The sequence below is a fragment of the Mirounga angustirostris genome, unplaced genomic scaffold, assembly GCF_029215605.1.
Source record: "Mirounga angustirostris isolate CCGP_5_RB_7025 unplaced genomic scaffold, mMirAng1.0.hap1 SCAF_5, whole genome shotgun sequence".
Taxonomy (NCBI): Eukaryota; Metazoa; Chordata; class Mammalia; order Carnivora; family Phocidae; genus Mirounga; species Mirounga angustirostris.
This window is the reverse complement of record NW_026991713.1, coordinates 164110667-164134900: the sequence shown is the minus strand read 5'-3', so window position 1 is coordinate 164134900 and position 24234 is coordinate 164110667. Positions and strand designations below refer to the sequence as shown.

Below are 24234 nucleotides of genomic sequence, written 5' to 3'. Positions count from 1 at the left end.
TGATAGACACTGGGGAGGGTATGTGCTCTGGTAAGCGCTGTGAATTGTGCAAGACTGTTGAATCTCAGCTCTGTACCTCTGAAACAATTAATGCAATATATGTTAAGAAAAAAAAGAAGAAGAAGGTAGCGGAAGGGGAAGAATGAAGCGGGGGAAATTGGAGGGGTAGACGAACCATGAGAGATGATGGACTCTGAAAAACAAACTGAGGGTTCTAGAGGGGAGGGGGGTGGGAGGATGGGTTAGCCTGGTGGTGGGTATTGAGGAGGGCACATTCTGCATGGAGCACTGGGTGTTATGCACAAACAATGAATCATGGAACACTTCATCTAAAACTAATGACGTAATGTATGGGGATTAACATAAGAATAAAAAAATTTTTTTAATTAAAAAAAAAGGGGTGCCTGGGTGGCTCAGTCGGTTAAGCGACTGCCTTCGGCTCAGGTCATGATCCCGGAGTCCCGGGATCGAGTCCCGCATCGGGCTCCCTCCACGGCAGGGAGTCTGCTTCTCCCTCTGACCCTCCTCCCTCTCATGCTCTCTGTCGCTCATTCTCTCTGTCTCAAAGAAATAAATAATTTAAAAAAATAAAATAAAATAAAATAAAAAAAGAACTAGGTGCCCATTATAAAAGGTGGTTGCAAATTAAAAAAAAAAATGGTCCAGAACATTCTTTAGAGTGGCCATTGCCTTGGGTCTGGTTTCCTAGCAGCAGTCTGAGATGGGAATTTGGGGGCTAATGATTATTGAAGGAGGCTCTTAAGAGAAGGGGATGAGGGAAGCAAGATATAGCAGAGAAAAAAGCTAAATGATAATGAGACTGGAATCTAGCTTCAGCCTGATCCCAGGGGAAGCTCTGGAACAGGAATTGCATCCCAGAATGGGCCCCACTTTGAGACCAAGGTCTGGTCTGTGGTACTTGCTGTGTCCATTAGTCATTGACCACTGGCCATTCTTCCACCTTCTCCCCACACCCAGGGATAGAAACTGCTCCTGTTCAGCCAAGGATGATTCTCCAGAGAATGGGGCAGCTGTGAAACTAGCAGCCAACACATTCAACATAGAGAAATTGTTCTTGATCATTGTAGAGGAATGTGGGAGGGGAACATACAGCATCTAGTGATTATAGAATCATTTAATCTCAATTTCCTTTTAGGGCAAAATGAAAGAGCAAGGTGTCCTAGGAAGGTAGGGTGGGAGCACAGAACAGCAGGCATCTACTGTCTTGGAGAGAACATGGGCCAAGAGGGACTACACCTGGGAGAGGCTAGGCTGGAGACTCTTGTGGGAATTAGGGGAGGGAGAATTCCAGAGAGTAGGAGTAAGGCTGGGTCTTCAGGCTCAACTTCTATATCTTGGTCTTGGCTTGGTAGCTGGATTATTCTCAACAGGCAAATGTACATATGGCAGAAACTGGCAATCTATGCATTCAATTTTTGTTTACTCAGAGGGGCCTGGAACTTCAATGGACAGCAAGGGATGAGGGCAGATTAGGGGACTGATTTCAGCAATTGTTCAAAGTCTGTGCCAAAATGGGAATGCCCACAGAGAAACTGGAAAGGAGATGGCTGTGTTTATTTTTCTTTTTATCACAGTAACCGGACCAGGGGATTGTGGAAATAAATGAAAACTAATAAAATGCCTGTTCAGTCAAAGACTATTTATTCAGAACTTGCTCTAGCAAGAAAGTCACTTGCTAGACTATCACTTGCATTTTGACGGATACCCAAAGACAGGCAAAGAGGAATGGATAAGCTTTATCATATAAAAGAGGAAGTCTTTAGGTGTGCCTTGCCTGGAGGCTGTAGGCTCAGGGAAGCTGGAAGCTGGTTAACTAGAAGCAGGACATCCTGTGATTGGTTACGGGAGCATATTTGGCTTTCTCTGGTTGGTCCTAAGTTGGATCCAAGGACAAAGATTAGTTATTAATCAAGGCCAGTGGCTCATTTTGAGCTAATTATTACAGGTGTTATTGTTTGGCTTCCTGGACCACTTGCTGAAGATGTGACTTCCTACAAGTCTGACTTACAGGTGGCAGGCTGGCTTCTTGGTCTGAATATTGTAGTTAATGGGTGGGTTTCTTGGGCTGGTTACTGCAGATTGTGGGTCAGAGTTCTGTTTCAATGATGGACTGTCCATTACCCATTTGTATATTCATTCTCTCAAGATATAGAAAATGTGAAGTACTTGTTATGATGAGCACTGGGAATTATATGTGATGAATCACTAAATAATATTTCCCACAGGTGGGAAATAAAGAAAATGTGAAGTAGTTACATATAGCCAGATACTATATAGTACTGAAGAAATGTTTTGTACCACAGGGAAACAGATTTCTTTTTATTATGTTATGTTAGTCACCATACAGTAGGTCATTAGTTTTTGATGTAGTGTTCCATGATTCATTGTTTGCATATAATACTCAATGCTCCAAGCAATACCTGCCCTCCTTAATACCCATCAAAGAGCAAACCCATCCCGCCACACCCTCCCCTCCAAAACCCTCAGTTTGTTTATCAGAGTCCACAGTCTCTCATGGTTCATCTCCACCTCTGATTTCCCCCACTTCATTTTTCCCTTCCTTCTCCTAATGTCTTTCATGCTATTCCTTATGTTCCACAAATAAGTGAAACCATATGATAGTTGACTTTTTCTGCTTGACTTATTTCACTTAGCATAATCTCCTCCAGTCCCACCCATGTTGATGCAAAAGTTGGGTATTCATCCTTTCTGATGACTGAGTAATATTCCATTGTATATATGGACCACATCTTCTTTATCCATTCATCTGTTGAAGGGCATCTCAGCTCTTTCCACAGTTTGGTTATTGTGGACAGTGCTGCTATGAACATTGGGGTGCATATGGCCCTTCTTTTCACTACATCTGTATCTTTGGGGTAAATACCCAGGAGTGCAATTGCTGGGTCATAGGGTAGCTCTATTTTTTTTCCAAAGTGGCTGTACCAACTTGCATTCCCACCAACAGTGTAAGAGGGTTCCCCTTTCTGCACAACCTCTCCAACATTTGTTGTTTCTTCCCTTGTCCATTTTTGCCATTCTAACTGGTGTAAGGTGATATCTCAATGTGGTTTTGATTTGAATTTCCCTGATGGCTAATGATGATGAACATTTTTTTTAATTTTTTTAAAAGATTTTATTTATTTATTTGACAGAGAGAGAGTTAGTGAGCGCTAACACAAGCAGGGGGAGTGGGAGAGGGAGAAGCAGACTTCCCACTGAGCAGGGAGCCTGATGCGGGGCTTAATCCCAGGACCCTGGGATCATGACCTGAGCCAAAGGCAGATGCTTAATGACTGACCCACCGAGATGCCCCATTTTTTTAAAGATTTTATTGATGATGAACATTTTTTCATGTTATCTGTTAGCCATTTGTATGTCTTCAAACAGTCAACAAAACAAAGAGGCAACCCACGGAATGGGAGAAGATATTTGCAAATGACACTACAGACAAAGGGCTGACATCCAAGATCTATAAAGAATATCTCAAACTCAACACCCAAAAAACAAATAATCAAGTCAAAAAATGGGCAGAAGACATGAACAATTTATTATTTCTCACAGTTCTGGGCAGTTCTTTTGTTGGGCTTGCCTGTGGCTGCAGTCATCAGATGGTGGACTGGGATGGAACTCCCATGATGGCCTCAAGCATGCAGTTGTGCTGGCTGTCAATTGAGAGCCTTAGTCATCTCCCCACTGTGGCTGCTCTTTCTCTAATGAACTAGATGGGTCTCAGGATGGTGGTCTCAGGATTCTGAGAAGGTGAAAGCAGAAGCTGTAGTGCTTCTAAGCCTAGGCTCTAGAACTCCCATACATTCCTTAATCCACCACATTCTATTGGACAAACCAAGACACAAGACCAGCTCATATTCCAGGTGGTAGAGATAGGCCCCTCCACTTGACGGAAAGAGCAGCAATGTCCCATTGCAAATGAGTGGGACACAAGGAGACCAATTCACTGGGGGTCATAACTCTTTTTTTTATGTTGAGTTAGTAAGCATATCATTAGTTTTTGATGTAGTGTTCAACAGTTCATTAGTTGTGTATAACACCCAGTGCTCATCACAACACGTGCCCTCCTTAATACCCATCACCTGGCTACCCCATCCCCCTACCCCCCTCCCCTCTGTAACCCTCAGTTGTTTCCCAGAGTCCAGAGTCTCTCATGGTTTGTCTGCCTCTCTGATTTCTTCGGCATGGGGGTCATAATTCTAATGATCTTCCATGGTGGCCCAGATAAGAACCCTATTCCTAAATAAGAAAATGAGGATAGAGACTGAAGGGATCTATTTATTCTGAAGCAAGGGACCCCAAAAAGTAAAAACAAGAGCAAATTTTCCTGGGTTTGACTGCTTATCATGAGAGATTTATGGCCCTGTTTATTAGTAACTTTGTGGTCATGCTAGGGTAATTTGTCACTAGAAATTATTTATTTTCAAACCCATCATAAAACTCCTATCTGGCTGAATTCAGCACAAGCTTCCAACTCAATGATGTAAATGTGGACTCTGAGCCCACAGGACCTTAACTGTCCATTCAAAGACAGGCCCCTGCAAATACAGAGGCCCTCCCCTTTCCTGGGTCAGTTAAGAACTTCGGAGACATTAAGGTCTTTTATCTTTCAACTTAAGGAAGTAGAAAAACATTTTTCACAAATTTTGAAGTCAGAAGAGGAAATTGTGTAGACTCATCCAGAGGTGACATGCGCTATGGCACCCCCAAGGATACAAAGGACCATTGTCTTATTAGTCACCCTTTAATAACATCATATTGCACTTTGAGTAAAATTGAAACTCCTCACTCTGGCTTACTAAGTACATCTGCCCAAGCTCCTGCCCACACTTTAGCCCTGTCTGTGCTGCCTCTGACTGGAACAGTCCTGCCCCTACTTGAGTTAGGTGTTGCCTCCCCTAGGGACCCTTCCCACACCTTCCCAAGCAGGATAAGCCCTCCCTCCTTCCTATCATCTCTGTTCTTATCCTGGAACAGATGTCTATCTAAGCCATGATTGTCTATATTTTGATGAGCCCCATGAAATTGCCATTTTTGTCAACAAACATGTTGGCAATTTCATATGGTTCACCTAATATTATAACATCTAAATAACAGCCACTGTCTCCCCACACCTCCCTTGTGCCTGCCCCTGCCACAGGGCCATTCCTCAAAAGCCATCAGGACAGTAAAAGAGAAAAGCTTTGGAAGCAGACAGAGCCAGATTTGAATCCCAGCTCCATTCTATTCTTATCTGTATGACCTCAGGCAATTGGGGTGATCTCTCTAAGCCTCAGTTTTCTCATAAGTGAAATTTAGGTATTATTAAATAGCAAGTGGTGGCTACTTAGCAGGACTGGGGTGAAAATTACACTGTGCACTAAGGCCAGAGTCATGGTTACTGCATTGGCAAAGGTATGGGAGAATGGGCACCGGATGTGCTCCCCTGAGGAGGGAAGGCTATCTAGAAACAGCTATCTAAACTTTACACACCCTTGGTAGCAAGTGCTGCCAGTGCCGGGCCTGGATCCCTGTGGACCTTGCCAAAGGAGCATAGGCTCATCTGTCAGACTTACAACTAGCAGAACCTGTTATCTCTTTGGCCACCAGACCCCATTCTGTCCTCATTCAGGTGAGGTCAGAAGTGCCAGGGAATTGGTGTACAGTTGACTCTTGAACAACACAAGTTTGAACTGCACAGGTCCATTTATATGTGGATTTTTTTCAGTAACTATACATAGAGTACTACAAATGTATTTTCTCTTCTTTATGATTTTCTTAATAACATTTTCTTTTCTCCAGCTTATTTTATTATAAGAATACATAATATAATACATACAACATGCAAATTAGGTATTGACTGTTTATGTTATCAGTAATGCTTAGTTCTTGGGGAGTCAAAAGTCATACATGGATTTACAACTGCATGATGGATCAGTGCCCCTAATCCCAGCATTGTTCAAGGGTCAACTGTATACATACTCCAGTTCCTTCTGTCTTTGAGTGGGACAATGCTGAGGTTTGCATTCTACTCTGTCTCCCAGAACTCCCAATGGGGTTATGCTCCAGGGGCTCACAGTAGTGTCTCTTGAAAATACAGCCTTTTCTGGATGACTTTCCTTCCTAGCTTACATCTTTCCCCTATTTCTTGGGGCCAGTCTTACATAAACTTCTTTGACTCAAATTCTTATCTTGGGTTTGCTTCTGGGAGAACTCAAACTTCTGAGAATATATCCTATAAATTATCTTTACACATATGCAAAAATGACATATATTCAATTTATTAATTCACCATTGTTTATAATTGCTAGAGGTTGGAAATAACATATCAAAAGGAAACTGGTTAAATACATTATGATCCACCCACACAAAGGGATACTATGCAGCCGTATAAAAGAATGAAAAAATATTTTGTCTGATATAAAACATCTGAGCTATATTAATGAATAAAGCAAGATGCCGAACAGTATAAATAATATATCCGTTACCATTTGTGTAAAAAAGCTTGTATTTGTGATTGTGTTTGCATATGCCTAGAATCTTTGTGAAAGAGACCCCAAAACACACAACCTTGACAGCCCCTTATGAGGGACTTGAATGGCTGGGGGGACCATAATGGAAGGGAAACTTCACCACACATGCTTGCACATCTTTTGATTTTTGTACTATGGACAGGTTTATCTATCCAAAAATAAAAATAAAAATAACTTTAAAATAATAAGTAAATGCATAGATAAAGGGAGGTGCACCATTGCTCCTTGGACTTATATAGCTCAAGTGTAGAATGGGTGGACAGGCTCCTGGTGGCTGACCAGATCCTGGCTCCACCATGGTTCTTCCAATGTGGTCTCCATCCAGCTGCACAGGCTCCTGCACGTCTGTGTCCTCACCCATGAAAGGAAGTCTCTCTTCCCTCAGCAGGAGCAGAATCTGTTGCATTCCCTTTATGTTCACCCACAAAAGCTGCCGTCACCTCTGTCAGGAGGAAGGTCCAATGGCACCTTAACCCACACATGAGGAAACCCAAGCACTTCCCTTCTGCCTGAGAAGTTGTACTGAAGGCACTCAACCCCATCCAAGAGACATCTGAGTCATGAACACAACTCATGCACATGCTTGCACACACACTTATACAAACATACACAAACATGAATGGAAGTCCAAGCTGTTCTTTCCTGAATAAGATGCTACCACCCCACTCTCCTAATAGATGAATCTGTCCAACAGCCTGGGGACCTGCATGTTGGTCTAACCAATGTCCTAATTGCTGCAGGAGAGGCCACTCAATGGGGAAGGAGCTGTTACTGGGTCTGGGCAGCATCGGGACCAGCTTCACTCATCATGTCCTTGTACTGCCGTTTGAAGAAGCCGAGCTGTGGAGGCAGAGACAAAGTAGTAAGGACTACCAAAGCCAGGGAATTGGTGAAGGCCATGCAGACCAGGAGGGGAGACAGAAGGACCAGGAGGCACAAAGAATAATGTGGCAGAGTGTAAAGAGACCTGGGGAACATGGGGCAGGGAAAGAGATGGCATTGATGTTAGAGACAGGAAAGAGAGAAAATAAATAAAACACAGAAGAAGGAGAAGAAGAATTAATACCTATATAGTGGTCATTCTATACCAGGGGCCATTCTAAGTGCATTACATATATTGGGTTAATACCTGATTACCGTCACAAAAATGGTATTGATACTCTCATTTTATAGCTGAAGAAACAGACTCTGTGACTTGGTGGGAGTCAAAGCCAGTAATGAGCTGCTGGGTAAGAAGCAGTAATGGAGAAGGGAGCAGACAGGAAAAGGGGATACCTTGTACAGTCCAGCGGTGATGAGGGCCAGAAGCACCAGCCCCCCCACTGAGCTGCCCACTATAAGTGGTACAGGGTTGTGCACTTCATTTGGCTCCACTTTGGTTTCTGTCTGTGGCAGGGGGAGGGAGGGTACATCAGGGGAGATGATGAACTTCAGATTTCTGGGGGTTCCCCAGTCAGACCTTGTGAACTCCCTGAACCCAATGACTAACTCCTCCCTCTGCCCTCACTCCTCCTTCCTCTCCTCTTCCTCCTCCTTTGTCTCTTTCTATCTCTTTACCTAGAGATCTCCACAAGCCCAGCCTCCCTTCCTCCCTCCAATAGTCCCTCTGGGTCAGAGACAGATACCTGGGCCCTCAGAAATGCCTCCTGTCCTGGAAGCAGGGCAAACTTCGAATTATCAAATAAGATCTCTGCCGTGCTCACAACCTGAAGGTAGTTTGTTGAAGTCTATGGGAGAGAGAGGATGGAAGCTGGACACGTGGGCCCCTGAAGTATCATGTCTGTGCCCAGCTGAGCCTTGGCCCTCACATACTTTGATATACCAATCAAACGAAAGTTTGCCTTGGAGAGTGATATTGACTTTTTCCTGGATGCCAAAGGACAGGATGTCACACTGGATTCTCTGGCAGAGAGCAATGGAGCAGTTCTGGGGGAGGGAGCAGAGGGGAGAAATGACTAAGCTGGATACAGAAAACGTCCATGCACCCAGCCCACTCAGTTGACAGATGGTACTCAGCACCAACAAGGGAACAGTGCTGAGTATGCACATGGTCCTAAAGCTGGGTTAGGTTTATTCTCACCACAACCGGAGTCTTCTTCAGCTCCACCAGGAAGTCAGAGAGAGGAGGGTCCCTCTCCTTGGTGTGGCATGTGCTGGAGAGGTTCTAAGGAAAGAGAAACACTGTGAGAAGGGAGGGAATTGAGGGCTCATGGGTCCACCCTCAAGGAGATTGAAATGGCCAAGGTCCAGGAAAGGGTCAAAATGGCTCCAAAATCTAACAGAGGAAACAGAGATTTTAGGAAAGACCAGGGCTGTGGTGGTAGGAACTGGGTCACTCCTCAAGGCCAGCTAGACTTACCTTGGAAAAGGTGACCTGGGGGTTGTCCCACACAGTCAGTTGGTTCAGCTTGATAGGCACCCAGAAGACCACACTGATGGGGAGGCTCCTCTGCCCCAAGTTGTTGAACTGCACAGTGGGAGGAGGGTGGTAGATATCAGAGCTCTGGCCTTTCTGCTCCCACCAGCAACTAGAATCAGGCTCCCCACTCCTGACAGCCCAATACAACTAAATAAGGCTCAAAGACCCTAGCAGCCTGCCTCTTGATGCTTTCTGGGAGGCAGAAGAGTGTAGGTGTTAAACACACATTCCAGAGCCAGACTGGTACTAAGTAGTGGCTCTTCCACTACTAGTGCTGAGACCATGGCCATGTTCTGTTAACTTCTCTGATCCTCAGTTGTTCCATCTGTGAACTGGAAATAATGATAGTCCCTCCTTCAAAGAGTCATTGTAATGATAAAATGAGTTAATTTTGTGTGTGTGTGCGCTTGTGTGTGTACAGGGTGAGAGTGAGCTTGGAACAGAGCCCAGCACATAGAAGGCATCTGATGCATGTCTCCCATCATTATTTCCCATTATTGCATTCCCCTCACATTGATTTCCCTCTCTGGTCTCCTTCTCAGCTACCCACCTCATACTTATGCTCTATAGTGTGGCTGGTCTTCTCCGCAGCTATGAAGTTGAGATATTTGGTGGAGACCTCATGGCTGATGGGAGAAAGAAGAAAGTACAGGAGGTGTCAGGACTTCAGAGGTGTCCTGGGAGGGGTCTTGGGCTAAGTGTGTTAGGGAATAAACAGACACATGGGTAATGCTGCCCTGAGAGGGTGACAGTGGGATGGTGTGTAAGGGGCCATGTGTGTCAGACACACAGGATGTGCTAGCTTGGGTCATGCACACACACACACGTGCATACATGCACAAATACACACCCATGCACACATATGCTAGACACACATACACACAAATACACAATGGGCCGCCCATTGGTAAAGGCAGAGCTAAAGCCCTAGAAGCCAGCACCTGGTGACTACCATGAAGACTGTGTATTTCACAGGCAGCTCCAGCTGGAATTCAGTTTTGTTGGTCCTTGTTGTGTTGTTCTCACTGAAGGGAAACAGAGAGCTTTCTTGTATATCTTTTCCACTAAATTATAATCTCTGTAAGGGCAGGAACCACAGATGTCTTGTCCATTGCTGTCCCACCAGCAGCATTGGGTACAATGCCTGGCATATGGTGGATGCTTAGTCAGTATTTATTGAATGAATGAATAAATAAATAAGTGAGCTGAAGGGAGAACCAGTGGGGAGAGGGCAGTGGTCCACACTGGGCAGGGGTTTGGAACCTCAAAGCGGGGAAGCTGGGCATAGCACACCTCGTCACATTGGCCTTGAGGAGTAGTCTGTTTCCAAAGGAAGCATCAGATTCCACACCAAATGTGATATTAAAAGTGACCTGGAGTTAAAGAAAAGAGAGACAGTCGGGGCACCTGGGTGGCTGTCATTAAGCGTCTGGCTTCGGCCCAGGTCATGATCCCAGGGTCCTGGGATGGAGCCCCGCATCGGGCTCCCCACTCTGCAGGGAGCCTGCTTCTCCCTTGCCCACTCCCCCTGCTTGTGTTCCCTCTCTCACTGTGTCTCTGTCAAATAAATAAAAATCTTTAAAAAAAAAAAGAAAAGAGAGACAGTCAAAAGAATAGAAGAAACAACTCAAATGTCTATCAACTAGAGAATGGATAAATAAAATGGGGTGCATCCATATAACAGACTACTTTCAGCAGTAAAAAGAAATGAAGTATTGATACATGCTGCAAACATGGATGATCCTGGAAAACATGACCACATACTGTATAATCCCATTTCTATGAAATATCCAGAATAGGTGAATCTAGACACAGAAAATAGATTACTGGTTGCCTAGAGCTTGAAGAAATGAGAGGACTGGAGCTGATGGCTTAAGAGAGCATGGTCTTTTCTTGAGGTAATAAAATATTCTAAAATGATCATGATGATGAATGTGTAACTCTGTGAACATACTAAAAGCCATTGAATTGTGTACCTGAAATGGGTGAATTCTTTGGTATATGAATTATATCTCAATAAAACTATTTAAAAAAAAAAAAAGGAGCCTCTACCTTAAAAAAAGAGAGAGAGAGAGAAGAATTCAGAAGAAAACAAAAGAGAAAACAGGAGGACAGCAGCCTGACCTCTGAGGAGTTTGGGAAGATGGGGTGGTTTATGCTGCAGCTGCTATTCTTCAAGCGCTCAGGCCCATTGATGGAGTCATCAGCCTCACAAGTCAGGCGCCAACGTTGCCATGAGAGCTGCTTCTGGAAGGCAAGGGAGACAAAGGTAGTGATATCAAGCCCCCCCTGCAGGGACAGGGAAAGCAAAGTCAGACAGAGCCTGAGAAGAATTTGGCTACCTGGGCCACTGACACCCTCCGATAGGACAAGCCAGGTGGGTAGAAGACAGTGACCTGAGTCCTGTAGGAGTCCTCGCCCTGGTTTCTCACAGTCAGTGTCACATTGAGGTCTCGGGGACCACCCACTACCAGGGTGTCCAGGCTGTGGGAAGAACAAGCCAGGCCATGAGATGCTGAGGGCTTCCATGTGGCAAGTCTGCCGTGGTGGGAAGGAGGCACAGACACTTGGAGAGAGAAGACAGTGGATGGGGCAGCCACACAAACACCCTGAAGCAGCTGCTCTGTGCCAGGCTCCCTCAGGGGCCAGGGGAAGAACAGAGCACCAGGTTGTAGTGCAGATTTGCAGGTAGCATGAGGAAAAGAAACTCACCCCATAAAAGTGAAGGTGATGCTGAGGTCATCATGGCAAATGCCGTCACTGCCACAATTCTGCTCAAAGGGAAACTACAAAAAAAAGAAAAAAAGAATATGATGAAAGGAAAGGAAAGAATGAAATGATGTGAAATGAAACAATAAAATAAAATATTGAAATAAAATTATGTGAAATGAAATAAAATGTGCTTCAGTGATCTTGGCCTCTGGTCCCTTCCATGCCCCTGCAGGACCCCAACTTGAGGACTCACCAAAGCTGTGAAGTGTCTCTGAGCATCCACAGCCAGCACTGGCTGGAGGTTCTTGAATAAGGGCATGGGCTCCCCCACCAGAGAGAAGTTGAAGTGCAGGATGATGGGGGTCACTGAGTCCTCTATACAATACTGAGAGATAGTAGGGGTTTAAGGGTGTGCCCTCCTCAGCTTCCCAAGCCCACACCATGCTTGGAGGACCCAGAAGTGTGGCCAACCCTTGCTCACCACTAACAGTAGCTTTAGGGTTTCACATTCTCGATTCAGCTTCAAGATCCTTGTCCGTCTGCGTGTGCTGTTCTTTGTCTCATCAAAGACAACTCGGGGATGTGGGAGACGTGGGTCCAGAGCCAAGTCATATGTAACATTGCTCTGGATCTCTCCTGAGGAGACAGGGCAGCATGGTGGTGAGGAGCCCAGCTTTGGAGTCAAACAAGCATGAGTTTGAGGCCCAGCTCTATTGCTCTCCAGCCATATGACTTTGGACATGTTATATGACCTCTTTGAGTCTCCATTCCTTATTTTTAAATTGAGAATAGTAATTGTACCTTCCCAGTGGTGAAAATTAAATGAAATAGTATCCATAAAGCATTTAGCACAGTGCCTGCCACATAGCAAGTGCTCAATAAATGGTAGCTATTCTGTCACATACTAGAAAATTATATTTTCCTGGCTGCTCTTAACTTTTTTAACTTTGGTCTTCATCAGTTTATGCTTTGGTATGGTACAATGTATAATGTTTTATACATTGGTATAATATACTATGGTATGGTTTCCTTTATATGTATCCTGCTTTGATTTGGCAGAGAATCTTGATGTCTCTACTCTCCACACTGGCTGCCCCAAACTGATTGCTGTCTCCTCAGCCCAGTAAGATTACTGCTAGAAACCTAATTTTATTTCCTCCCCTTTTCTCTCTAGTACCACCATTACTATTCCTCACACCAAGCACAATGTTATTTTTTCAGAATAGAGATAAGGAGGAAGTCAAGTTAGTTGTGATAAAATGCATGTCTGAATGTTTTATGAATCTGTGTTTAGCTTCATCAATTCAACTGCCCCTTTAAATGAGTTATCTCTTGAGCTTAAAAAAAAATCCTGGTTGGTTCATAGGTGTGGGGCCATTGCTGCTCTGGAGAACTGAGAGAGTAAGGGAGTGCCACATACTCACTTTTTGGTGGGGGCCTCTCCACCCAGCCAGGAAAGTGACTGCACTCCAGCCAAGCTTGGAAAAGACTGTCAGAGCCTGTCTGGAAGTTTGCTCTGAACTGCCAGAAGGCTGGGAAGACTGAAGTGGGCCACCCATCAATGCCGCTAGTCATTTAACCCTTTCAGGCTTACCTACCCAGCCTCACCTTCTCTTAGTCGGTCCCGTGTGTTCTTGCGGACATGGAGGCAAACTCTGACCTCTCCAGCAGTCTGACCTCTCTCCACCTTTTCATGACACTCAAACACATTCCTTGCCACTTCCTTGGGTGTGAACTCCATGGTCACCTCAAGTCTCAGCACAGGCTGGGATCTGTAGGGACACCAGAGGGCTATTAAGGGCCTTCAGGCAAGAAAGCCATTCCTTAAAGGGAAGATATTTGGTGTGCTCTAAAAGAAGTTCTCACCTGAGCAGCAGCACCTGCCCATGGGCCCCCACAGCCAGGTCCACCAGTCCATCCATTGTGAGGTCCTGGCCCCCACTTAGTGACTGCCCAAAATACTGGAGCCCAGGGGAGACCTGGGAGGCTTGAATCCGCTGAGAGCAGAAAAGGGGAGAGAAAGGGTGTGGGAAAGAATATGGAAGTGTGTAACTCACTTGCCCAGAGTGACCCAAGGACATATTGTCTGGGCTCCACTCAAGTCTCATCTCCTACAACTTCTCAAGGAATTAGGGCAACTATGCAGCTTTAGACCACAGCTTTGAGATGACATTCAAAGTTTCCATCAATTACCTAGGTTTTCCAGGAAAAACAAAGTTTTACAGGAAAGAAGTGACATAGCGTGCTATTTGACTCAGCTGAATCTCATTTACATGGTCAAGATAATGCAAACACTGAATATTGATCTTACCAAAATTCTCATATAATATAAGGAGTGGAGCAAGAGGGCAAAAGTTCCTAGGTGGCAAGCTCTCTGAAAGAGAACTCAGTCCCCCATAATGGGGAGTCAATGCTAAAACAATAATGAAAAAGCAACAAAATAATCATGTCATTGGGAATTATGGAGAATGATTGAAAGAGCTGCAAGAAAGTTTCAAGAGAAAATGAAGAGGAAGTCACAGTGTGAGTGTGGTGATTGTTATTTTCATAATGATACTTTAAGAATAATTTTAACTCTTGGGGCGCCTGGGTGACTCAGTCGGTTGAGCATCTGCCTTCGGCTCAGGTCATGATCCCAGGTTCTGGGATCGAGCCCCACATAGGGCTCTCTGCTCCTCAGGAAGCCTGCTTCTCCCTCTCCCACTCCCCCTGCTTGTGTTCCCTCTCTCGCTGTGTCTCTGTCAAATAAATAAATAAAATCTTTAAAAAATAATAATAATTTTAACTCTTTATATGCAAGAATAACACTGTAACATTAAGGAGGGCACGTGATGTGATGAGCACTGGGTGTTATATGCAATTGATGAATTACTGAACACTACATCTGAAACTAATGATGTACTATATGTTGGCTAATTGAATTTAAATTTTAAAAAAAGAATAACACTGTGAGAATAACAGCCAAATAAATTAAAAAGAAATTTTAAAAGTGATTTTTGTCATGCACTTAATGCCACTGAATTGCACACCTAAAAATGGTTAAGATGGTGAATTTTATGTCATGTATATTTTATCACAATTTTTTAAAAAGTGACTGTCAACTAAAAGGAAGGATGAGGAAGCATGAGATGCTGGGAATGTGCTAAGCCTTAATCTAGATGGTGCTTACTCAGCTTCACAGATATGTGAAAATTCATCACTTAAGATTTGTGTGTTTATTGAATGTACATTATACCTCAAAGTTTTTTGAGAAAAATGTATGGTATTCTGTTGGGAGGAAGTTCTGTTTTGTAATTAGGTATAATGTTGGGAGATCCACAATATGCTTACTTATCCAAACACTGACCACTCTCATCCCTAATCATAGAGAAAAAGCAAGAAAAAATACAAACAACGGAACAGGATAGGATAGTAGAACAGTAGAAAATGATAGAATGATCTTTTTTGCATTTGTTTTTTGTTTTGTTTTGTTTTGTTTTTTAAAGATTTTATTTATTTATTTGAGAGAGAATGAGAGAGAGCACATGAGAGGGGGGAGGGTCAGAGGGAGAAGCAGACTCCCTGCCGAGCAGGGAGCCCGATCGGGACTCGATCCCGGGACTCCAGGATCATGACCTGAGCCGAAGGCAGTCGCTTAACCAACTGAGCCACCCAGGTGCCCCTGCATTTGTTTTTGATCCCTGGGTCTGGGGTGTGTGTGTGTGTGTGTGTGTGTGTGTGTGTGTGTGTACATAAAAAGCACACTCCCCTTACCCTTGTTTTCCTTTGCAGGATGAGTTATGATGCAAATAAGGGGAGGGAACTAGGGCTTTCACTGCTTACTTTAGATTGATAAATTTATACAAGTATGTCAAGTTTTTGTAATAAAATAAAGTAAAACCAGAGCCTTCACACCCCATTTACACAGAGAAGCAACAGGTGTCAGTGAAAAAAGGCCTAATTATAATATTCACACAATGGTGGAAAGAGGCTTTATGATGCAGAGAGAAGTAAGACAGTGGTTCTTAGCCCTGGCAGCAACTAGCAAGTGTCTTTAAAATACTGGAGTGGGTGTTGTATGTAAGTGATGAATCACTGAATTCTACTCCTGAAACCAATATTGCACTGTATGTTAACTAACTAGAATTTAAATAAAAATTTGAAGAAAAAAATAATAAAATAATAAAGATACAAAATGTTAAATAAATAAATAAATAAATTTAATAAATAAATAAAATACTGGAGCCTACATGGTATACTATTTCATTTATATGAAGTTCTAGAATGGGCAAAACTAATCTATGGTGGAAAATAATCAGAACAGTTTCCTCTGGAATAGAGCAGGGTCAGAAATTGACTGGATAGGAGCAGGAGGGAACTTTCTGGAGTGGTAATTATGTTCTATATCTTGATAGGAATGTGGGTTACACAGGTGTATGCATTTGTCAAAATCATTGGATGGCAAAGGATTTGTGCATTTCCTGTCTGTAAATGTTATCTTAAAAACAACAGTAAGCAAATATTGAATTCTAGTTAGTGATATTCTAACTAGATATATCTAACTAGAAAATCCAACTAAATATTCTAACTAGTGAATTCTAGTTAACTGCTTAAGTAGTTAAGGGTATTGTAACTTTGAAATGCATTAAAAACAAGATGGACTCATGGATGGATAGAAATAGGATGAATAAAAGGATGGATCTGTGATAACATAAATGTAGTCAAATGTTCATTATAGATTCTAGGTTGCAAATATATGGGTGTTCGTTGTACAATTCCTTCAACTTTGCTGTAAATTTGAAATTTTTCTAAATAAAATGCTGGAAAACTCTACTGATACCTGGGACACCAACCCCAGACCAATTAAATTGGAACCCTTACTAGCAGGGCCTAAGTATCTGTGTTTTTTTAAAACCTTCAGGTGCTTTCAGTGTGTTGATAGGATTGAACCTCTGGCATGAGGGATTTGGCAGGAGCTATGGAGGGACAGAGAGAAAAAAGACTTAAGAAAAATGTGAAGCTGGAAAAAAGCCAGAGACCCAAGGGCAGAAGACCAGATGGCCTCAGCTGTCAGTGATGGGAAAGAACCAGACTGTGGGAGTCCCTCCCAACAGTGGACTCCATCTAGCAGGTAACAGGGAGGCATTTTAGAGAGGAAACCAGTTGTAGTGACCAAGATTTCAAGTGACCAACCATCAAGATGGGCTACATAATTTGCAGGATCCAGTACCCCCCCCCCCAAAAAAGTGCAGAACACCTTGTTCAAAAATTAAGAATTTCAAGAGAGCAAGAGCAAAACATTAAACTAAGAGCAAGGTTCTTCTTATTTTCGGTACTAAAACCAGGACAACAGATCTGAACAAACCAGGACTATTGGTCTCCCTACCAAGACTGACTGAGATTCAGAAGAAAGGAATGCCTACATCCCAACACTTCCAGCTGGCCATTTACCACCTCTGAGCCTTAATCTCCTCATCTGTAAAGTGGGGATGGTGATGCCCCATGCACCTCCTATAGTTGTGGTAAGAATTTCTATGAAGTGTGTTATTACTTTTGAAGGTGCTGAAAAGTAGTACTGGGAGAACTGATCTGGCAGCTGTGGGGATGTTGAATGAGAAAGGGACAGATCAACAAAGAGGTTACTGTCATGATGGGGACAGTGACCCGACCTCACCTGGCTGTGAGACAGACTGATGCCCGGTCCTGAGGTTCCATGAAATAGGTAGACAGCACCCTTGTTCTCCTGCTCTCCTGGGGACCCGATGGCCACATCTGTCAGCTTGTCCCCATTGACATCTCCCAGCACTGTCATGGCTGCCCCAAAGCGGCCCCAGGGGTGGCCCTGCTCCCCGTGGAGAACAGCCCCACACTGCCACCTAGCCCTCTGCTGAATAAAAAGAGTGTCAAGTCCCAACCAGGGCAACTCCCCCACCCCACACCCAGGCCCCACTCTGCCCAGGCTCCAATAATCACTCACCCCTCGAGGCAAGGGGCACACAGACACCTGGCCTCCCCTTGTCTGCTTGTAGTAATGGGGGGCCCCGATGAGGACCAGGTCAGAGTTGCCATCATTATCAATGTCCACAGAGCAGAGGGAGGCTCCAAAGTAGGAGCCAATCTGAAAGAGATGAGTCCAGGATCACATCTCTTGCCACCAAAATCAAAGTGTGAGTGTTTTCTCTCTGTGAGGAAAAATCGTACCAGCTGGGGAAAGCACTTGGAAGCAGATGTGATTTTCTGTATGATTCAGATTCTCATTTGAATGTACTGCCATTCAATATGTACTACAATAAAGAATGTACTACAATAAAGAAAAATATTATAGAGTTGATGGGCAGTGGCTGAGGATTTACCAACAATGGTGTTCCAGAGAGATGATTAGTATAGCAAAGAATTTGAATTGGAAACTACACAGAAAAGCCTGTAAGAGCATACAGAATACCTTTGCAATATATTGTTAAGTCTTTAGGGGGGTAAAAAATACAAAGTTGACAGTCTGGCTAGTAAGGAAACAACTGGCTTAGGTAAAAATAACTATTGCTACAGGAATTTTTTTGCATAATATTGAGAGGTATTGTCTACCTTTTAAAATAATTTTTAAAAAATAAAAAATAAATAAAATAATTTTTAAGTATGTTCCAAAAAACAAAAATATGTTCGATGTCAATGTGTAGAATTCATCCACAAGACTCATCCATTTAGTCATTCATTCATTCATTCATTCATTCAACAAAGGTTTGCTATTTGCTAAGCATGAGGCTGGGTAGTGGAAACACAGTGCTTTCCAGGGCTCTCCATGGAGCAGGGTAGAGCAGAGGGAAACAGTAACAGACAAATAGGGAGACGTATTTGGCAATTTCAAAGTGGGCCAAGTTCTAGGAATGAAAAGTGCAGGAAATGTCAAGACATGATTCACTACAATCTGATTTCTGCCCCACACACCATTTAAAAAGGCCTCACTCATTGTCCAATAAAGGTATTTAAACCTTGAAATTGGGCAACATGATGCCCCCAGCTTTGTTTTTCCTTTTGAACATTTCCTTGGTGATTCGGGGTCTTTTCTGATTCCATACAAATCTTAGGATTGTTTGTTCCAGCATTTTGAAAAATGTGATTGGAATTTTGATCAGGATGGCATTGAAGGTATAGATTGCTCTGTGTGCCATAGACATTTTTTTTTAGGTTTTTTTTTTTTTTTAATTTTATTATGTTATGTTAGTCACCATATAATACATCATTAGTTTTTGACGTGGTGATCCACGATCCATTGTTTTCGTATAACACCAGTGCTCCATGAAGTACGTGCCCTCCTTAACACCCATCACCCCGCTAACCAATCCCCCCTCCCCCCTCCCCTCTAAAACCCTGTTTGTTTCTCAGAGTCCATAGTCTCTCATGGTTCATCTCTCCCTCCGATTTCCCTCCCTTCATTTTTTCCTTCCTTCTCCTAATGTCCTTCATGCTATTCCTTATGTTCCACAAATAAGTGAAACCATATGATAATTGACTTTCTCTGCTTATTTCACTTAGCATAATCTCCTCCAGTCCCATCCATGTTGATGTAAAAGTTGGGTATTCATCCTTTCTGATGGCTGAGTAATACTCCATTGTATATATGGACCACATCTTCTTTATCCACTCATCTGTTGAAGGGCATCTCTGCTCTTTCCACAGTTTGGCTATTGCGGACATTGCTGCTATGAACATTGGGGAGCAGATGGCCCTTCTTTTCACTACATCTGCGTCTTTGGGGTAAATACCCAGGAGTGCAATTGCTGGGTCATAGCGTAGCTCTATTGTTAACTTTTTGAGGAACCTCCACACTGTTTTCCAAAGTGGCTGTACCAACTGGCATTCCCACCAACAGTGTAAGAGGGTTCCCCTTTCTGCACAACCTCTCCAACATTTGTTGTTTCTTTCCCTGACCATTTTTGTCATTCTAACTGGTGTAAGGTGATATCTCAATGTGGTTTTGATTTGAATTTCCCTGATGGCTAATGATGATGAGCATTTTTTCACATGTCTGTTAGCCATTTGTATGTCTTCTTCGGAGAAGTGTCTGTTCATATCTTCTGCCCACTTTTGGACTTGATTATTTGTTTTTTGGGTGTTGAGTTTGACAAGTTCTTTATAGATCTTGGATACCAGCCCTTTATCTGTAGTGTCATTTGCAAATATCTTCTCCCATTCTGTGGGTTGCCTCTTTGTTTTGTTGACTGTTTCCTTTGCTGTGCAGAAGCTTTTTATCTTGATGAAGTCCCAAAAGTTCATTTTTGCTTTTGTTTCACTAGTCTTTGGAGATGTATCTTGAAAGAAGTTGCTGTGGGCGATGTCAAAGAGGTTACTGCCTATGTTCTCCTCTAGGATTTTGATGGATTCCTGTCTCACATTGAGATCTTTCATACATTTTGAGTTTATCTTTGTGTATGATGTTAGAGAATGGTCAAGTTTCATTCTTCTGCATGTGGCTGTCCAATTTTCCCAGCACCATTCATTGAACAGACTGTCTTTTTTCCATTGCATATTTCTTCCTGCTTTGTCAAAGATTATTTGACCATAGAGTTGAGGGTCCATATCTGGGTTCTCTCTTCTGTTCCATTGGTCTATATGTCTGTTTTTGTGCCAGTACCATGCTGCCTTGGTGATCACAGCTTTGTAAAATAGCTTGAAATTGGGCAACGTGATGCCCCCAGCTTTGTTTTTCTTTTTCAACATTTCCTTGGCAATTCGGGGTCTTTTCTGATTCCATACAAATTTTAGGATTGTTTGTTCCAGCACTTTGAAAAATGTCATTAGAATTTTGATCGGAATGGCGTTGAAGGTATAAATTGCTCTGGGTAGCATAGACATTTTAACAATGTTTATTCTTCCAATCCATGAGCATGGAATGTTTTTCCACCTTTTTGTGTATTCTTCAATATCTTTCATTGAGTGTTCTGTAGTTCCTAGAGTATAGATCTTTTACCTCTTTGGTTAGGTTTATTCCGAGGTATCTTATGGTTTTGGTGCTATTGTAAATGGAATCATTTCTCTAATTTCTCTTTCTACAGTTGCATTGTTAGTGTATAAGAAAGCAACTGATTTCTGTGCATCGATTTTGTATCCTGCCACATTACTGAATTGCTGTATGAGTTCTAGTAATTTGGGGGTGGAATCTTTTGAGTTTTCCACATAAAGTATCATGTCATCTGCAAAAAAGAGTTTGACTTCTTTGCCAATTTGAATATATTTTCTTTTTGTTGTCTGATTGCTGTTGCTAGGACTTCTAGTACTATGTTGAACAATAGTGGCGAGAGTGAGCATCCTTGACGTGTTCCTGATCTTAAGGGAAAGGCTCTCAGCTTTTCCCCATTGAGGATGATATTCGCTGTGGGTTTTTCATAGATGGATTTTATGAACTTGAGGAATGTTCCCTCTATCCCTATACTCTGAAGCATTTAATCAGGAAAGGATGCTGTATTTTGTCAAATGCTTTTTCTGCATCAATTGAGAGGACCATATGGTTCTTCTCTCTCCTCTTATTAATGTGTTCTACTACACTGATTGATTTGTGAATGTTGAACCACCCTTGCATCCCAGGGATAAATCCTACTTGGTCATGGTGGATGATCCTTTTAATGTATTGTTGGCTCCTATTAGCTAGGATTTTGTTGAGGATTTTGGAATCCATATTCATCAGGGATATCTGTCTGATATTCTCCTTTTTGATGGGGTCTTTGCCTGGTTTGGGGATTAAGGTAATGCTGGCCTCATAGAATGAGTCTGGAAGCTTTCCTTCCGTTTCTATTTTTTGAAACAGCTTCAGGAAAACAGGTATTATTTCTTCTTTGAATGTTTGGTAGAATTCCCCAGGGAATGCATCAGGCCCTGGACTCTTGTTTTTTGGGAGGTTTTTGATCACTGCTTCAATCTCGTTACTGGTTATTGGCCTATTCAGGTTGTCAATATCTTCCTCTTTCAGTCTTGGTATTTTATAGGTTTCCAGGAAGGCATCCATTTCTTCCAGGTTGCTCAGTTTATTGGCATATAGTTGTTGATAATAATTTCTAATAATTTTTTCTATTTCCTTGGTTGTAGTCGAACGATTATTACAAAGGAGTGATCACCAAGACAGCATGGTACTGGCACAAAAACAGACATATAGACCAATGGAACAGAATAGAGAGCCCAGATATGGACCCTCAAGTCTATGGTCAAATAATCTTCGACAAAGCAGGAAAAAATATGCAATGGAAAAAAGACAGTCTGTTCAATGAATGGTGCTGGGAAAATTGGACAGCCACATGCAGAAGAATGAAACTTGACCATTCTCTAACATCATACACAAAGATAAACTCAAAATGTATGAAAGATCTCAATGTGAGACAGGAATCCATCAAAATCCTAGAGGAGAACATAGGCAGTAACCTCTTTGACATCGCCCACAGCAACTTCTTTCAAGATACATCTCCAAAGGCTAGTGAAACAAAAGCAAAAATGAACTTTTGGGACTTCATCAAGATAAAAAGCTTCTGCATAGCAAAGGAAACAGTCAACAAAACAAAGAGGCAACCCACAGAATGGGAGAAGATATTTGCAAATGACACTACAGATAAAGGGCTGGTATCCACAATCTATAAAGAACTTGTCAAACTCAACACCCAAAAAACAAATAATCAACTCAAAAAGTGGGCAGAAGATATGAACAGACACTTCTCTGAAGAAGACATACAAATGGCTAACAGACACGTGAAAAAATGCTCATCATCATTAGCCATCAGGGAAATTCAAATCAAAACCACATTGAGATATCACCTTACACCAGTTAGAATGGCAAAAATGGACAGGGAAAGAAACAACAAATGTTGGAGAGGTGCAGAGGCCAGCATTACCTTAATCCCCAAACCAGGCAAAGACCCCATCAAAAAGGAGAATCGTGCAGAAAGGGGAACCCTCTTACACTGTTGGTGGGAATGCAAGTTGGTACAGCCACTTTGGAAAACAGTGTGGAGGTTCCTCAAAAAGTTAACAATAGAGCTACGCTATGACCCAGCAATTGCACTCCTGGGTATTTACTCCAAAGACACAGATGTAGTGAAAAGAAGAGACATATGCTCCCCAATGTTCATAGCAGCAATGTCCGCAATAGCCAAACTGTGGAAAGAGCAGAGATGCCCTTCAACAGATGAGTGGATAAAGAACATGTGGTCCATATATACAATGGAGTATTACTCAGCCATCAGAAAGGATGAATACCCAACTTTTACATCAACATGGATGGGACTGGAGGAGATTATGCTAAGTGAAATAAGCAGAGAAAGTCAATTATCATATGGTTTCACTTATTTGTGGAACATAAGGAATAGCATGAAGGACATTAGGAGAAGGAAGGGAAAAATGAAGGGGGGGGGAATCGGAGGGAGAGATGAACCATGAGAGACTATGGACTCTGAGAAACAAACTGAGGGTTTTAGAGGGGAGGGGGTGGAGGGATGGGTTAGCCCGGTGATGGGTATTAAGAAGGGCATGTACTGCATGGAGCACTGGGTATTATACAAAAACAATGAATCGTGGATCACTACATCAAAAACTAATGATGTATTGTATGGTGACTAACATAACATAATAAAATAAAAATTTTTTAAAAAGGAGGGCATGTACTGCATGGAGCACTGGGTGTTATATGAAAACAATGAATCGTGGATCACTACATCTAAAACTAATGATGTATTGTATGGTGACTAACATAACATAATAAAATAAAAATTTTTTTTAAAAAGACATTTAAGCCTTAACCTAAAGTCAGTAGAATTTTTTTATCTTTAGGTCAAGTTGATTAGGGTATAATTTACATACAATAAAATTCAGCCTTTTTAGTACAGTTTTGTGTTTTGACAAACACACAAAGTTATGTAACCACCACCAATGATCAAGATATAAGTTTCATCATTCCCAAAATATTCCCTTATGCCCTGATGTAATCAACCTCTTCCCTCAAACACCAAGCCCTGGCAACCACTGATCTGTTTTCTGTCCCTATATTTTTTCTTTTTCCGGAATCTTATATAAATGGGATTATATAGTATGTAGCCTTTCATGTCTGGCTCCTTTCATCCAGAATAATGCATTTAAGATTCAGTCAGGTTGTTATGTATATAAGTAGTCCATTCCTTTTTATTTCCAATATTTCTGATATTCCACTGTATGGATGTACCACAGTTTGTTTATTCATTCCCCAGTTGAGGGACACTTGGATTGTTTCTAGTTTTTAGCAATTATGAATAGAACCACTAGAAATAGTCACATGAAGGTTTTCAATGTGAACATCTGTTTTTGTTTCTCCTAAGTAAATACCTAAAAGTGGGATTGCTGGAATGGCAACTGCATATTGAATTTCATAAGATATTGACAAACTGTTTCCAAAGTAGGCATGCCATTTTTCATTCAGACAGCAATGTATGAGAGTTTTAGTTGTCACACATCCTTGCCAGTACTTGATATTACCACTTTATTTCTTTATGTTAATCATTCTAATAGCTATGTAGTAGTATCTAGTAGTGGTTTTAATTTGCCTTTCTGTAATGATTAATGACATGGAGGATG

At 42.3% G+C, this 24234-nt stretch overlaps 1 protein-coding gene across 5 annotated transcripts in view; it reads right to left on the bottom strand.

The window, feature by feature from the left end:
• Positions 1-4417: 4417 nt before the first annotated feature.
• ITGAM (integrin subunit alpha M) overlaps positions 4418-24234 on the bottom strand; it is a 55430-nt gene continuing 35613 nt past the window's right edge. For 2 of the 5 annotated variants that reach the window (XM_045875401.2, XM_045875404.3), the window contains 18 exons: positions 17630-17770; positions 17327-17539; positions 13540-13670; positions 13282-13445; positions 12155-12309; positions 11927-12058; positions 11674-11747; positions 11304-11445; positions 11086-11208; positions 10255-10334; positions 9903-9986; positions 9512-9587; positions 8902-9009; positions 8623-8706; positions 8355-8468; positions 8168-8269; positions 7818-7928; positions 4418-7382 (listed from right to left, as the gene is read on the bottom strand). In XM_045875401.2, the coding sequence (XP_045731357.1) occupies positions 7311-7382; positions 7818-7928; positions 8168-8269; positions 8355-8468; positions 8623-8706; positions 8902-9009; positions 9512-9587; positions 9903-9986; positions 10255-10334; positions 11086-11208; positions 11304-11445; positions 11674-11747; positions 11927-12058; positions 12155-12309; positions 13282-13445; positions 13540-13670; positions 17327-17539; positions 17630-17770 (2106 nt within the window). In that variant the 3' untranslated portion in view covers positions 4418-7310. The remainder of the gene's footprint in view (positions 7383-7817; positions 7929-8167; positions 8270-8354; positions 8469-8622; positions 8707-8901; positions 9010-9511; positions 9588-9902; positions 9987-10254; positions 10335-11085; positions 11209-11303; positions 11446-11673; positions 11748-11926; positions 12059-12154; positions 12310-13281; positions 13446-13539; positions 13671-17326; positions 17540-17629; positions 17771-24234) is intronic. The other 3 variants (XM_045875403.2, XM_045875402.2, XM_045875405.2) reach the window with 3 other exon arrangements.